The 16,433-nt window shown below is 41.0% G+C and overlaps 1 protein-coding gene across 4 annotated transcripts in view; it reads right to left on the bottom strand.

Moving 5' to 3' along the window:
• Positions 1-1,035: 1,035 nt before the first annotated feature.
• Positions 1,036-16,433, bottom strand: part of SUCO (SUN domain containing ossification factor) — a 40,852-nt gene continuing 25,454 nt past the window's right edge. For 3 of the 4 annotated variants that reach the window (XM_048944517.1, XM_048944515.1, XM_048944514.1), the window contains 11 exons: positions 16,269-16,360; positions 15,491-15,556; positions 12,427-12,501; positions 11,741-11,837; positions 9,603-10,766; positions 8,606-8,693; positions 6,613-6,717; positions 4,728-4,882; positions 4,315-4,406; positions 3,155-3,210; positions 1,036-2,997 (listed from right to left, as the gene is read on the bottom strand). In XM_048944517.1, the coding sequence (XP_048800474.1) occupies positions 2,551-2,997; positions 3,155-3,210; positions 4,315-4,406; positions 4,728-4,882; positions 6,613-6,717; positions 8,606-8,693; positions 9,603-10,766; positions 11,741-11,837; positions 12,427-12,501; positions 15,491-15,556; positions 16,269-16,360 (2,437 nt within the window). In that variant the 3' untranslated portion in view covers positions 1,036-2,550. The remainder of the gene's footprint in view (positions 2,998-3,154; positions 3,211-4,314; positions 4,407-4,727; positions 4,883-6,612; positions 6,718-8,605; positions 8,694-9,602; positions 10,767-11,740; positions 11,838-12,426; positions 12,502-15,490; positions 15,557-16,268; positions 16,361-16,433) is intronic. The other variant, XM_048944516.1, reaches the window with a different exon arrangement.

Genomic DNA, 16,433 nt, shown 5'->3' on the forward strand with positions numbered 1-16,433 from the left:
GCAAAAGAAATCAAGGTGCTTCAGTTCGAGGCCAAGTATCACCCAACCTAAAGAGGACATGGTAGGTACATCAAGTGTTTTTAAAGCACTCTTATTGCATGAGGAAGCACAGAGGAGTGCTGCTGACTGCTCAGTTATTTCTACGTGATCCTCAAGGATAGCTCACCAGTGCTATGGGGTAATCTAGTCTAGGCAAAAAGGTGAGGAAAGGGCACAAGAGTTGTCCAGTCCAGCAAAACAGAGGAAGGATTCTGGCTGTCCACACACCACCATGGTTCCAGAGAAGCTTGGGTTTCACCAAGCCCTCAGCAGCTGCTTCCAGGAAAGGCAATGCCTCCTTGCCTCACAGCAATCCTCACACAACAGTTGATAAATATAAGATCACCACCATCTTTGATTTAACTTCAGTTTCACAATTTTTTTTTTCCATCCAGAGCTCAGAGGCCAGCAATAACAAAGGATAAATAAAAACTTGATAGTTGGAGACGCATTTGACACTGCACATCCCATCATCAGTCATTTGGCCTCATTCCATACCTCTCAATTTGAGGTTTCAGCACACGATAGCAAAGAGGGGCTTTTCTAAGAATTCGGTCGTGTCCAGCTTCACTTGTCTGACGAGAAAAACAGCTCAGTTACAACCCAGACAGAAAAGAAAAGCAAACTTCCTACAAGTGACGCATCAAGAGGAAGGAAGGTAAACTGAAACAGAAAACCCACACCACAAGAAAGCCACACACCCCCAAAGCAGCCCTTCCTGCACTTCTCAATTTATTTATTTATTTATTTTAATCAAAGCAGTTCCCATGGTGAAGATAGAGACTTTCATGAGAGAAACTAGCACTGGGGAGGTCACATTTGAAGAGAGGAGTAAGGGGCTGGACTGCCAATGGATTTGCCATTTGGCTGCACACAGTGCAGCTAGGCTCACTGCAAGTAAGCTGTTCTGGCCTCACGCTGAAATGTAAAGGTCACTCCTCCTTGGAGATGCATTTACACCATAAGACAGATTTTCAAAGGAAAAGTGCCACTAAATTAAAGACAAAGTGTTCAGATTTATTTGGAAATTCACAGTTTCTAATGGCACTACAGCTCTGTAGTTACAAACTCTTGTTCCACAACAACATATGCTGCACTCAGGTATGCATTTTCCTCATCCAGGTTTAAAACTCTTAAATCCAGGTTCAACAAGTCTGGTTCATGTGCTCTGACTGGCTAATTGTGCAGATCAAATCCAAAAGTACATCACCTTAAAGTATTCATAAACCAACAAGAAAGCAGCAAAACAAAACATCAAAAACAAAGGCTTTAAATAAGTCACATACAATACCAAGGAAAGGCATTAGATCTGTTAAAAAGGGTACCACTAAAAGTGCTCAATAAGTTAACTTATTTTTTTACAACGTGAACCTGTAACATTTGTCAAAAGGAACAACCTTTTGTTCCACTCACTCAGATACACACAACATTTTCCCACTCACACATCCTATAGTATCCAAATATACAGTCACAGTCAAAAATAAAATCTCTTGTACGAAAATATCAACCATACAAACACTGCACATTTGTTAGCCAATACAAAAGCAAATGCTACGGAAATACCCACTTTGAACCAACCCGACCGGCCAGACTTCAAGGCTTTGCAAACGCAGCACAACCAGAGCTGCTCTGGAAAACTCTGCCTCGTCTGTCCCAACGCACCCTCGTGCTCTCCAGCTGAGCTTTCTCCCCAGCTCTCAGCACAGAAACAAATGGAGTGCCCTCCATTCAGCTCTTCTGGAAAACTACAGCAGTCGATTTTGATAACAAAAGCATTCGTCGTCACAAGATGTTCACAAGAAACACTAAGGAGCAACTGTCATCTGTTCAGCACATCAGGCTACAGCTCTGCTTTGTACCTGCAGGTGAAGATAAATGTAACTACCATTCCCAGTGAGACATTTTTCTCAATGGAGTTTGCAAAACCAGAATCCAGTCAGGCAAGTCCATCTATTAGTGTTTTTACAGTATCCAGTCCACATTACTGAGTCCAGCTGAAAGCCAACATGTCCCTTTACAGCACTGTAGTGTTGCATCTTCAAAAACAAAAAAAAAAAGCTAGAGAAATTACAAAATAAATCAAATGACAAACAATTGTATCTCCCCTCTTCCAGTGGCATTATAAATAGACAAAAGGCACATAAATATGGGAAGGTGCAAGAAATAGGAACAAAGCTGAAGGAAGAGGATTAGGCTTTTATCCCTATTCCACCCAACAAACTGGGTTTCAAAAAATCTCTGCCCCAGGAACTGTGAAAAAAAACCTTTAAAAAAATGAACCCCCCTGCCCGCCCTCCCCCCATGCTGTTCTCATAGGAAACTTTCAGCCTCATAAAGCTGCAGCTTATAGCCAAGATTGACACAATCCCATCTATTTAAAAAAGGCAGAAACCAAATTTCTGAATACTTTCCAATTAGTCGAGCTCTTCGTCTCCCACCATCCTCCCACAGAATACCACAGACTGTTCTCAAATGAACAAACACTCTCCTGTTTGAGAAGTTCAGCTAGTTTTAGATGTGTCCAGAAACTGCCGTGACACCAAGTGTTCCCACTGTTATATCTTTGTTTCCTTTGATTATGTCATGCAGGCTTGGCATTGACCCTGACTTAGTCTGTATTAGAGTTTTTATGAGCTTCCCTTGGTCTGAAACTTTAGACCGTCTTCGTTTTATGGCCCTCTTCTCAGTTTTTGTCTTTTGGGCTTGTCCATTGCACAGACTCGTACAAGCTGAAATGCCACAGAAATAGGACTCCTCAGATTGCGATGACGTTTCTGAGCTTCCTTCAGATGGAGGGCCTTTATACGAAGAGTGATAAACTTCCCCAATGTTAGAGAAGTCCCTCTGGTTTGTAAACGGCTTCCTTCCTTTTATTTCCCCATTGGCTATGGGATGGGGAGGCTCTGCTGTTGGCTTGATAGTCTCTATCTTTTCACTTTTGTATTTGCAACGCTTTTTCTGAAACCACAAGTAAAAAGAGAAACAGTCAGCTTCTGAAAGGGAAGCAGGGCTAAGACCCAACCCTGGGGAGCAGGGCAGCAGAGAGCAGCTGAGAGGCACCACCTGCAGGCAGAACGGTGCTCGCACTCAGCCTGCATCCCTGCACCTACTGTACCTTCTTCTCTGGGGAGAACTTCAGGGGTTCTACAATGTACAGGTCCTCGGGATCCACTGTAAGAAAGGGCACACACATTCAGCACTTCTAACTGACAATGCCAGCTACAGAACAACACCGTTCTAACTACACAGGATAAGATATGCCATTTATCACACATTTTTGCTGCCATTATAAACTTATGGACAACACAAGTACACAGAAGTGAAGACAACACTGAAGAAGTCCCCCTCATTGACATGGCAGCTGTCACCTGAAAACATCTCACATTCTGACATAGGAGGCCATAAGAGCAGAGCACACAACACCCTTTGGACAAGGAACAAGCAGTTGGCAGAAATGAGCTTCTAACGTACAAACTGCTAGCAATATAATAGTGCTTAACGTGCACCTAGCAGCAAAAGCACCCATCAATAGGACAGACATTCAGACTGATGTGACATCAGCATTCCTCCATCAGCGTTTTGAACATTTTTTTTTCTGAGCCTAATAACATTTCAATTCAAGTAATGGATTTCCATGCAGTTTTATTCACTGTACAAGAACTGTGAAGCTGGTTTGATGCACCTGGAAGCACTGCATCAGTGGCATACCCAGTAGTTAATGTCACTATAATGCTGCACCACTTTTGTTTTCGCATGACAATGATGACCTAAGAAAGCAGAATTCGCTTGTTCTGAATCTAACACAAATACTGAAGCAATGAGATCACTCCTCTTAGTTAAACCAGGACAAATGAGGTAAATTTTCTTAATACAGCTGATAAATTTGGATCCATAAATACCTGTTAAGTTTCAAGATTGACTACTTAGGACTTCCAAGAGGTAGGGCGTTCAGACTTGGCTTCTGGCATTAAAAAATACCGCTTCCTACAAGCTTCATAGCTTTGTAGGCCTGCATCAATTGTTACACATCTCAGGGAGGCTGTCATTTATACTCTACAAAATGCTAATGATGTATTTAGTGTTTTAGCCTAATTTAGCACCGTTCTGGGAGCGGTAACATTAATGAACCACCCTGCTGCACAGAAAGTATTAGTGAACTACTACACTTCAACACACTTGACATGAACCCCCGATGCCATTTTCATACACACACTTGCAAATAAAACACACAACATATAGTGCCAGAGTAATACTAGTCTTACAGGTGGATCATACCTTCTTTACCAGATAGCTGGAAAGACTGTGATCTGACCAGTGGGAGAGAAGTTCTTCTTTTCAAATTCATATCATCGTAAGAGGAAAAGCATCTAAAGCAATGCAAAACACAAAGCTTTTTTAAACATGTCTTTCTCAGGACTACGCATTTTTCCATTAAGAAACATTTCCAGCAGAATAGAATCAGTCCTTCACCCAGGTGCCTGAGAAGGCCAAGCAAACAGGCACAGCACTGCCTTTAAGACATGCTACCAAGGCATCTTAAGTTCTCTGGCTCCACAATTGCTACAGAGCAGTAACTGCGCTTTACAATCAAGAAAGTAAACCTGGGGTTAAAGCAGATTTGCCAGCCCCCGTGGATTTAGGAAACATCAACAAAAGCTGCAAAAACAATTAAGTTTCAAATACATTACCTTTTGGGGCTAGGGTAGTGATTACTTTTAGGAATTTTTGAGAGGTAACCTTCACAGAACTGAGATGTGCTTCTGCACCGCTGCACACAAAGCACCAAGCCCAGAATGACACAGAGAACCAGAGAAATCACAAGGTAGGTTTGTCGATCAGAAACCTGGAAGAATTTGATACAGCTGTTAAAGACTAACCAGCAATGCAATGGCTCTATCACCTTGCTTTCAACACGAGAACTTCAAAAGAACAGCTGATATGTTTTCAAGTCACCTTTCCTGTTTTTCTACTTCACGCTAACATTCAAGTTGGAGTAGTTTTCCCAGAGGTTTGATTTAGTGCAATGCCACCTGGCATTTGAGGACTAAAGGCTGAAAATCACTATCTGATAATGTGGGACAAGATTCCACTGACTACAGCACCACTGCTGCTTGAAGAAGAAGCTGCCCCCTATAATGAATATAGAAGTTTTTCTGAAAGTGATGCAGTTCCCACAACCTATTGTGGAAATGTTAAGTTTTGATTCACTTTTGATAGGAAATATCTCAATATTATGCTTTTCATCACTTGTCACTGCAGTACTGAATGAATCCTATTACGTTCACTTAATTCAATGGGTTATATTTTCCAGACTATTCAATTTTACATCCTAGCAGGATCTTGCCAGTATGTTCCTTTCTGAGCATTCACAGATGAAGCTTACTAGAATTACACAGAAGCTGAAATTCAGCAAATTATGTTTCAAAATAAATAGCAGTGTCCTATACCAATCTATCTCAAATGCACTAAGGGATGAGAAGACCAGGAACATGACTTTCCATCTTGTACTGATGAAATGTCTCAGACAAATGGACTCAGGTGACTAGAGTTTAGGGAAAGTACGTATTCAAATCCCAGGACACTTGCCTGTCATACCCTGATGATCACCAAGGTCAGATCCTATTTAAAAGCACAGCACTCACTAATGGGTGGTTAGCCAACTAGGCGTCAATGAGGGTGTCACTAAGTGCTAGAAAACAGCTCAGGACACTGTTTGGCAACATGCACAAAAAGAGTCATACTTAAAATATGGTTTGAAATCTCAGGCTGAAGAACGTAAACATTTGAAATACTCCTAATATTGGTGCCAAGATTCCCCTCATCTACATACATCACAATAGCCAGAGAGGGAAGGAGAGGGGTGCTTTAGACATACTGGTCTGCCACTGAGGAGGGGGAAGCACAATGCTCTGCACATTCATCTATTATTGCAGTCCAGATCCAGCAGCGCTCAGACCCACTTTCACACTAGATCTCCTACTGCAAAGCTGTTAATATTCAAGTGGTCAATATAAGTGCTGGAAATGTAAAGTACCTCCATTTTACTGAAGCTGAGAAACAGGTAAAGCCATGCAATACAACTTGTTATGCAACACATTAGATGCCAGGGAAGTTCTTGAAGAATAGAATGCATCATTCCCCCACCCCCATCATGTTTCAAACTGTGTAACAAATCCTACTGCTGCCATTGCAAACTCAGAGCTTAGCCTTCTAATTTGACAGAGTCGTTTTACAGGACCGTATCAACAGTAACGTACTACAGGAAGGCTGAGATATTCAGTTATTCCAAGCAAGTTCCTTCTTTTACCACGAGCTGCGATCACAATTTCAGGACTCGCAGGGCTGTAGTACAAACTATTACCAATTTTGCTGTGCGCAAGACAACTCAAAATACTCAGCCTTTCTCCTCCTCCCTTGGCCAGTTGCCGAAGCAGGTTGGAAGCAACGACTGAAAAGCTTTGCTTAAAGACTCCTCAAACTGAGGAATCTTTAAGGCCTCTTCAAACTGAGATATGTTTATGCATCCATTTCCTTGGCTCGAGAGCTTGCACCATACTGCTAATTTATAATTACCTCACGTTTTAATTCCGCCACGGTTGCTGACAGATTGGAAACTAGCTGCGTCATGTTGGTGAGCTGTGCTTGTAACAGCTGGATTGCTTCTGTTTGCCGCTGATCCTGTATTGAGGAGAGTCATGCCCATGCTATTTAGTTCAGGGTTCCACTATCCCGTACTCTTGCACAACATCAGCATTCTATCTGACAGAGCCAGGCATGGGGCAGCCCTGTGATCCTTTTAGCACGTTTCCAACAAAACTTTCACTTCACATTTCAAACTGCTTATGTAACATTAATCAGAGAAAGCCTTCAGAACATCAACATTTTTACACAACAATGTTTTGTAACATTATGTCTGTTGTTTTTCATTACAGTGACTACTACTACCTTTATTAAAGGCAGGATTAGTAGTTAGCTCTGTGCAATGACTATCAGGAAGCCAAGCACTGTCATGTTCCAAAACATGTGCAGATCACCAGACAAAGCTGAAATCTAAAGGCTGAAACATTGCTTCTGCTCTGTGATCAAGTGGCTAGCCTTAGAAGCAGGAGCCCAAGCTAGCCAGCAATAAGCCCTTTGAAGATATCCTCTCCTGCCACCCTTACAAGATCCTTCATCTTATGAGAAAGTAGGAAAGCTGAGCAGAGCATCAAGGAGGTTAACCAAGAAGAGAGCCCTCAGAATGACCAGCATTTGATAATATTCAAAACAAGCAAAAAAGAACATGCATGTCAACTCAGGAAAGTTGCAGTTTTCTTTGCTTTTGACAGAGAAGCACACTACAGGCCCAGTGCAGCACTTCAGAGATTTTCAGAGTTTCTCATTAAACTTGCTGTGATGTGCACAAGTGCTTTTGTGATTACTTAGCACACAGGTAAGGCTGCAATTGAAAGCTCACAAAAGCTAGGGGAGCAGTGCAGGAAAACAGGAAAAAAAAAAAAAACCTCTACTGCAGCTCCCACATCCTTTAATCACACTTAACATAATGGACTAAAACTTCTGCTACATGCACCACCCTTTCAATTGCAAGTCTGGCTTAAATCATTATTGGACCTCTCTTCCCTTTCTAGAGGTTAGGTCTCTTCAGCAACATCAGGGTAATCATCTATCTGTGCTTAAATACCAGAGCTGCAAAAAGAAGGAAACTTAAATATGTGGTTTGACTGCAAGAAACAGGAGCCAGAAGCATCATGGATAACTCACTGATAAATACATTTAAAGACTGTCAGCCACTAATAGCTGACAGCTGATTTTTTTCCCTGTCTTAGTCTCTGCTGGGACAGAACTGTTTTCTTTTGTGTCTGGTGTGATGCCAGGTTTTGGTTCTAGGAGAATAACAATGTAGATAATACACCAATGTTTACAGTTGTAGCTATGCTGTACAGAGCCAAGGCCATTCTCAGCTCAGGGCCCAAGGAGCTGGGAGGGAACAGAATTAGAACAGCTGACTTAAGCTGGCCAAAGGGATATTCCATACACATGATATTGTGCAGAAGCAGTTCTGAAGGGGGTGGGAGTTCTCTCTCCCTCGCTGCTTAGAGGCTAGCTGGGCATCAGCTGGGGGGTGCTGAGCAACCGCTTGTGCATCATGTATGTGTGTGTCATGATTATCCTTTCCCCTTTATTTTAGTAAGTAGTTTTATCTCAACCCATGCATTCTACCTTGGTTTTTTTTTTCCCCCCTCCAATTCTCCCTCCCTTCCCACTGGGAGGCAGGGGAGTGAGCAAACAACTGCATGGTGCTGAGCACCTGCTGAGTGAAACCACATTTCCCCAAATATAAAAATTGGGAAACAAACTGGATATAACTTTATTATAAAAAGAGACTGTGAGCATGTCTGCAAAATTCTATTACAAGGAAGAATTTGGGAAATGCGGAATGGACTTGCTTTATAAGGCAGATATGCAGCTAAGAAAAGCCTTCAGTAGCAAAAGTATTTTTGCACCTTCTTGTAACATTCTCAGAAGCAGCATTTCCTAACTAGGAAATTACTTCAACAAATCATACCTGCTCTTCTGCTATTCTTGAGGTGTTCTGAAGTTTTATTATTGTTTTATTGAAAGCCTTCTGCATTTCTTCCATTTGCTTTCGGTACCTAAAAAAAAAGTACAAAGACCTGACATGTTAGTTGACACAACCCCTCAGCATTAGGCTTGTCTACTATGTGCTACTATGCAAGGAGAAACTGTTTTTGTCCAAAGCAGCTTATTTAAGATTCAAGTGGTATCCCTTTTCAAATACAGTCACACATCTACCTACTTTGTGTGATTTTATTCTAAGCTTACAGTCAAATATAGTTTCACAGCACCTTAACAGCTGAGTGCTAACTTACTGGCACTACGGAGAATTTTCTGCTAAGCAGTGACTGCCAAGAGAGACAACGGCGTGCTAAACATAGCAGAGTCCTTCTCTGGAACCAGCTCGTAGACAGGTACATTTCCTGCTTATCCTAAGTCCATCATAGATAAACCACCAGTATGTAGGTATCCCTCACGGAAAGTTCTGGGTTCCTCCTCCATGCTCCCTTCTTCAGCAGGAGTTACTACAGATAACACAGTAGTTTAATAGGAAGCAAGCAACTGAATAATCCAGTAAAAGGCACTGTAGGTCTGTGTTACTGAATGTAACAGCAGCAGGAGTATGTGCCCTTTTGCAGAAGGAACTATGGAGAAGAGTAGTACTTGAAGATAGCAACACTTCATCCTTTAAAAATAAAAAAGACGAAAAACTCCACCACCACCACCCCAACCCAACTACAACACTCAATATTCTTCAACACAAAATAAAGGTGACTGTAGCTGAAAATACAGAAAGGGCACCCTAGATACCCATACACATCTAGATCTCTGACAGCTTTTCAAAATCAGCTAATGGCCTCAGTTTTCCATAAAGCTTCCCATTGAAGTAACTTCCACATAATCCTTTGCATACAAATATGAAATAATTCCTTAAAATAGTTGGCTGGAACCACAATTACAGACTGCAGACCTTTCCCCAACCTTACCTCTGGCTCAGTTCTTCTAAGTAACGGCTGCTGAGAGACATATTTACTTCCAGGGCTTTTATGCGGTTATTAAGGCGCATGAAGACGGACTCTTTTTGATTAGACCCATGAACAAGATTTCCATTAGCATAGCCTAGATCTGTTGAATTCTGCAGCTCAGCATAGAAGTCTGTAGCTGTTCTCTGTGGACCTCCAGAGACCGGAATTGACATAAAAGCTTCTTCAGTTGCCTGATCTTCGTCTTTTGTTTCAACAGATACAGAAGACTCAACAGGAGACGAAACAGGTTTCTGCACTTCTGGAGTGCTTTCCTTTCCTTCCCCAGCATCACTGGCTAAGATGCCCACTGTATATTCAGGCTGCAGAACAGTCTCTGTAGGCTTTGAAATCATTGGAGTAGCGGTAGTCTCCCTGGTGCTCATCTCCTTTACTTCAGTGATTACACTGGTTTCAGAAACTACAACAGCTTCCTCTGCAACAGAGCTCTCAACCTTTTCTGTTGCTGCACTGACTTCAGCTGAATCCACCTGAGGAGTGACCCCTGGTGCTTCCTGGGCTGCCTCTTCTTGTGAAGGCTCCAGCACCATCTCTGTCGTTGGCAAAGGTTTAACTTCTGAGGTAACTTCTAAGAGCAGAGATTGAGAGACAGTTTGAGGATGGCTTGGTTCCAATTCAATAGTAGCTGTAGTCTCATTACTGATGATCTCATGAACCACACTGCTAAAATCAACTGCCACAGTAGAGCCGGGTACTTTGTCAGCTTTGGTGTCTAATTGCTCAGGCAGAAGTTCATCTGACACAGGGACAGACTGAGGCAGAACAACCTGTGGCAGCTGAGCATGAGCAGAGCCATCTTGCTCTTGTTTCCCTTCAGTTTTACCATGTTGCCGATTCATGGCTACTGTAACTGAACAGCATTTAAACAGATATTCCGTAAAAGTAGAAATGCAACAAACTGTAGCCAAGTCATAGCAATAGGTGTCTGTCTCAAGTTCAAACCACGCAGATTTTTCTTCTTCCTGATCATCACTAGACAACAAGGTTACTGTTGACTGGCTTGTGTCTTCTTCATACTCTTGTACCAGCTGAACAATAGGACTTTCTTTCGTCAAATCCACACGTAACTGCTCCTTATCTATCTGGGGAATATCTGTCGTGGCAAGGCTACAAGGAGAGAGTTAAACACAGGATGTTACTTCAACAGTTTCACACGCCTGCTCTAGAAGACTGCAAAGTTTATTCTCATGATCAAAAGTCAGTGTGAATGTAGTCACAAATCATGCAAGTTATTCTTCCTCGATATGTTTCAAACTTGATTTGTCACCCAATTTTTTCAACCCTGGCTTCTGACACAGCAAAACTCCTCAATCAGAAAGGCCCCTCTTTCCTTACCCCCAAAGAGTTACCAGTTCAGCTATCACTAAGTTTTCACACAGCAAGCATTTTGCTCTTCTACTTCAACCTTCAAATGTAAGAAAGAAAATGTTCCAACTAACTTCCCTCAGTCTCAGAGTGCTGAGAAGCCGTAACACCACCACACACACAAAAAGACTCAGCTCTAAGCAGCTAAATCAACTCTAAACAACTAACCAACTAAGAAAAACACAGATATCTGTGATATACTCCCCCTCCTCATCTCAGTCCATACATTTGCATACATATTTTCATCAAGGAGAGCCTAACAACATACGGTTCCAAACTTCTGTCAGTACAATCTGACTGAAGTTTCAGAAATACAGCTTCCATTCCTAATTAGTCTCCCTTGCAGGAGACAACCTGCAAAACCTCAAATAATATTCAGCCAGCATCCACCCCAGAATCTTTAACAGAAAAATAGAAAAAGAACAGCTCGTCTTACTCTCTTTTTTCTCTTATTGCTTCCAAATGAAATAATGCAAATAACTGAAAATGTTACAGAGCATTTTGATATTTAATCAAATGCTAAAGCATATAATGAAAAGAGCTGTAAGTAGTTACTAAAGCAAACATTTTTCCTGGTTAGTACTTCCCTGCTTCACCACTATTTCATTTCTACTTGTTTTAGGCAGCAAGCCCCATCTGAGTTTTCTACTACCAAAGATGCCTGACTGGTATGGGCTAGTCTGTGCGACAAGCACACTGAAAAACACACAGCTTACTCTGGTGAAGGAACAGGAGTTGGTTCAAGCAGTCTCGGTGCAGCTGTTGAACTTGCAGGAGTGGTGACAGTGACATTTTCAGATACACTTTTGTTCCCTGTTGCAGGATGGAGGAAAGAATAGGACAAAGATTCAAGAATCATGTTTGCCTTCCATATTTAGGAGTGGGGGGATGTGTGTTAGATGTTAACACTTCTTCAGTAACAACTGCAAGTCATTAAAGTTCCAGTTAATTGAAAGTACCAGCAACAGTTTGAGTATAAGATGCTATGGACAGCCTTAAAATACTTCCGGGGAGGAGTCAGATTCTACAACTAGAACTGTGTAACACAGAGTAAGAAAGCAGAATATGGCTGAACAAGTATCTGGAATCTTTGTTCCTTTCTCAGCAAATTAAACTTTTGCTGTCAACAGGGTAAGCGTTCTACGGACACTGATCACACATGTCATCAAAGAGGGTGAAGAACAATCATTTAATTGCACATCCTCCAACTCCTCCTGGAAAATTTCAGCAAGCGAACAAAAGAAATCCCCCAAAGAAATCACAGAATCATTTGAAATGGAAAGGACTTTCAAAGGTCACCTTTAAAGGCCCAACTCCCCTGCAATGAACAAGGACACCACCTACAGCTCAATCAGACAAGGCTTCCTGGAATGCTTTTAATGTAACCAAAAAATAAAAATACCTTCAGCTTCAGAAGTTTCTTCAGTTTTAGCTCCAAGCATATTAGCAGCAATATTCACCATATTGAGGATAGCATCTGAAATGGAAACCAAGTGATCAATGAGGACATACTCAGAAGGCCCAGAGATCACACCACACTGCTATCTGCTGTTATGTAACACTCACCTGAAACAAATCACACTATATTAAAATGAACAAAACAATCATTCTACCATACTGAATGCTCCACCATCCTTTTAAGGATAAGAGATTTCTTTTAAAAGATAGAAACTTGTATTTAAAAACTGCTATCTAAACAGTTGACTGACTGGCAAAGAAATCTCTTTTTCTGTTGGCTTCCAGGAAGCTAAAATAAAGTTTACATGGCAAATGGGATTCACAAACACTGAACAACAACAACAACAAAGAGAATCTCAATACACAGTACCACTCTGTGTAGGTACTTAACTAGAGCTGGCTCCAGCAGCTAACCAAAGAGCTGGCTATGCACACGTCAGTACACATCTCTAAACACTGCCTTACACTGTGCTCTAGATGTAGCTTTCCTGTATTAGCTTTGGAAACTCCTGCTGAAAGGAAATACCTGGCCTCCTCGTACAAAACTCCCTCACAGAAAAAGCTGAACCAACTATGGCAGGGCTGCATCACGCAGCCAGACCTTCTGACATCAAAGGCAAGAAGTGGTGGGAAGCACTGTTTGTTACTCCACTGCAACTGGGAAACAGCAAGACAAACGGACAATTATTTAGGTACATTGAGCATGTGAATGAGTGGGGGAGTTCTCCAGCCAGAAACTTAGAGTTGTAATACTCAGACTATGGAACAGGTTTGATAATGTTTGAAGTGTTATCATATTTATCATAAAATATTTATCATACTGTGCATGCAAGACAAAATTCTGCCTTTAAACACCGTGTCCACAACAGAACTGATAGAGAAGAACAAGGACTCAAAATTAACCTGAACTGACAGCCACTGCAAACCTTCCGAATCCTCAAACCTACTTTCAGCTGGCACAAAGCAATGCAACAATTCAAAATATTTAAAGTTCTCCCCTAAAAAGAAATCACAGAAGTAAAAGGCAAAGAGGGTCTGCTCTATACAAGCATATATGATAAATATATCCAACTTTTTGGCCTTGATACTGAAAATGAACGTAATTTCTGGGCTTATTTAGAAAATGAACAACAGTGCTGTAAACATACAAAAATTAACCCTGTTTTGCTCATTCTTCCTCTACCTTTCGACATACAAACATACCATATGTTATGTGGACAAGGTCAAATTTACAGTTATTTCAGAACTTCTGACAAAATACTTAAGACTTCAGAAGCTCTTGTCAGACACTCAGTACTGCCTTTCCCCTCAAATGGATCAGAAACCACATTCTTGAATTACGCTGCGTCTGAGGTTTTTTTCTTGGAAAAGCTGGTAACCAAAGTTATTCAAACATTAAGTATTTTTTTTTCTCATTACTGACGGAGAGGGAAGGAAAAAGGGGGGAATTAAAGGTTGCTACAGAAGCCTGACAGTCTTACGAGAATAGCTGCAAGAACAGTTACCTTCACAAGCCACACTAGCAGAAGACTAAAATATTGCTTAGTTGAAATATCTCAGAAGCTCATTATAGCCACCTCCTCCATAATCTTTCTCCCTCACTGCATTTCAGTCCATATTTAAGACAATGCAGAAGGATGCCTGACTTGTTCGTTCAAGCAATCACACACAAATCCCCAAAACAAACTTGGTATTCTTGAAAAAAGGGAGCATACATTCTGAAGATGAGTCTCAAAACCAAGATATACCAGCCAGGATTAAGTAATTAGCACTGCTAATTTCAGTGCTCGGCTGTGCTGATAAAGCAGTAGAAGTGCTTGAAGAGGCACTCCAAATCTTTTCATCACAGTCTTAAATACACTTAAAAACAAACAAAACCACCCTACAGCAGTCATTCCTTTTTTCAGACTGTGAACAAAAGATCTGGAATACAGCAGCTGTGAATTGGATGTGTGACTACAACTTGAAAAACATTCTGTAATTTCTATTTCAGCCACAGGTAAAAGATAAGTATTGTCATGGAAGAGCATCCTGCTTTCTGGCACCTGTGAGAGGAAAGCATTTGGACACAAACTGTCTTTTCCACTGCCGGCCCATTCAGAACAGCACCAAGCAGAGCAATATTCACAGCCATGACCTTTTTAAGCAACAATCACTCTCAGAACCAGCAGTGAAGAACTCTGCAGCTCCAATATGTTAGGAAACAAAAGAGAAGCCTGAGCCCTTAAAACTTGCTGTCTTGAATCTGAACAACATTCACGTGACTGAACATCTACATGATGCCAACAAATCTTCATTAGCTGTGCCAGAAAGAAGAGTGGCACAGGGTAAGAGCCCTGTAGAAGAGGGTGTGTGGCACCTGATACCACCCTAAATAATTCAGAAGTTAAGAATACCATTAAAATGGAATGTTCAAGTATACCTGGCCAAACAATACCCACATCTGGAGGCTTTCCAAGGGGAAAAGTGACAAGAGATGGCCAAGACCCATTAGTTCTGTCCAAAAAAATTACACAGCTCTCACGAAGGACACAGAAGCTTCAAGATTTGCATAAGCTCTTCTCAGAAAGCATCCTCCATCCCCTCTGTTCAGGCTGTGAACTAAATCTTTATACTGCCTCCAAAAAGGCACCTTAATTATGCACGGATTTCCAAGTTTTAAATAATTAAGGTGTGACTGCATGTTAATACTGGTTGTTTACAGCCCCATGTAAAACTCAGAGTGTTTTAAGTGTTTTAAGTATCCTTATCCTTATGCACAGAAAATAAGGTTTCTGAAAAGAAAATCCAAACAAAAAAAAAAAAGCTGGACTTGTAGAAAATTTTAAGAATGATAACCCAGCTTATAACTGCTACAATTTACTCCTATGTCATTAAATAGGAATCACAACAAATGGTTTCAGCAGAAAAATCACAGAGAAAGTCAGATTTTGCAGATGGAAACGTCATCCCACTGAGAAACAGCTCATTTTATTTCAGCACAGCTTTATCTAGTCAGTCATACTTACTTGTAGCAGAACCAAGGAGATTTTTTGAAGATTTTTCTTCCCCTGTATTGTAATCCAATGGATAATCTATGTAAAAAAGAACATATTACTATTAAATAAAATGTCATGAACAATGAAAATAAACCTCAAGATGTAACATTCCATTCAACACTGTTCGTTTGACAGTGCAAAAATACAGCTACAGAAATACATACAGAGATGGCACACTGAGATCACAAGCTCAATGCAGTTAGAAATACAGGGAGATTCACAGTTCAATCCTCAAATTCCTGCATTCAGAAACACACAGCCAACTATGCTTACACAGGGTTTCCACCCTCCTCCTCACGAGGGCTGGACAACAAGGGGGAAATGTTTGTGTACATCTTTTACAAAGCCTGCCAGCCAATCTAAACCCTCCCCAATTGTTAGGGGCACCAATGGAGCCAACCAGCCCAGGGAAAAGGCTATGGTCACTATGAATCAAGTTCTTTGTGTGAACTACTTTGATGATCACAGATCTCTTTTGCAGCTGATAGTATATGAAGATATTGTTGCCTAGCCTGCCAAAAGAGAGGCTTATTATCAGTGTTTGAAAGCAATCCTCCAAAATAGTTACAACAGTTTAAAACTTAAACAACAGTTTAAAATGATGCTTGGGTAAGCCCAGAAATACTTAAATGATGTCAAACAAGACTGAAAGCAGATTTAACTGTCAAATCCTTTTAAGTCAGACTTGCAGAAGGCATGCTTGAATGGCTTAAAAAAAATAGAAAGAAACAAAAAGTTATTTGCCTACCATAATCTTCATCAAAGAGTTCCTGTCGTTCAGACTGATACTGAGAATCAGCTATTTCTTCATACTCCTCAACCATGCTAGTACCAAATACCCTATGAACAGTTTTAGAAATAAAAACAAGCATTAGTCCATTAGCCATTACTTGACATGGTGGACAGACAATTA

The sequence above is a fragment of the Lagopus muta genome, chromosome 5, assembly GCF_023343835.1.
Source record: "Lagopus muta isolate bLagMut1 chromosome 5, bLagMut1 primary, whole genome shotgun sequence".
Classification (NCBI taxonomy): domain Eukaryota; kingdom Metazoa; phylum Chordata; class Aves; order Galliformes; family Phasianidae; genus Lagopus; species Lagopus muta.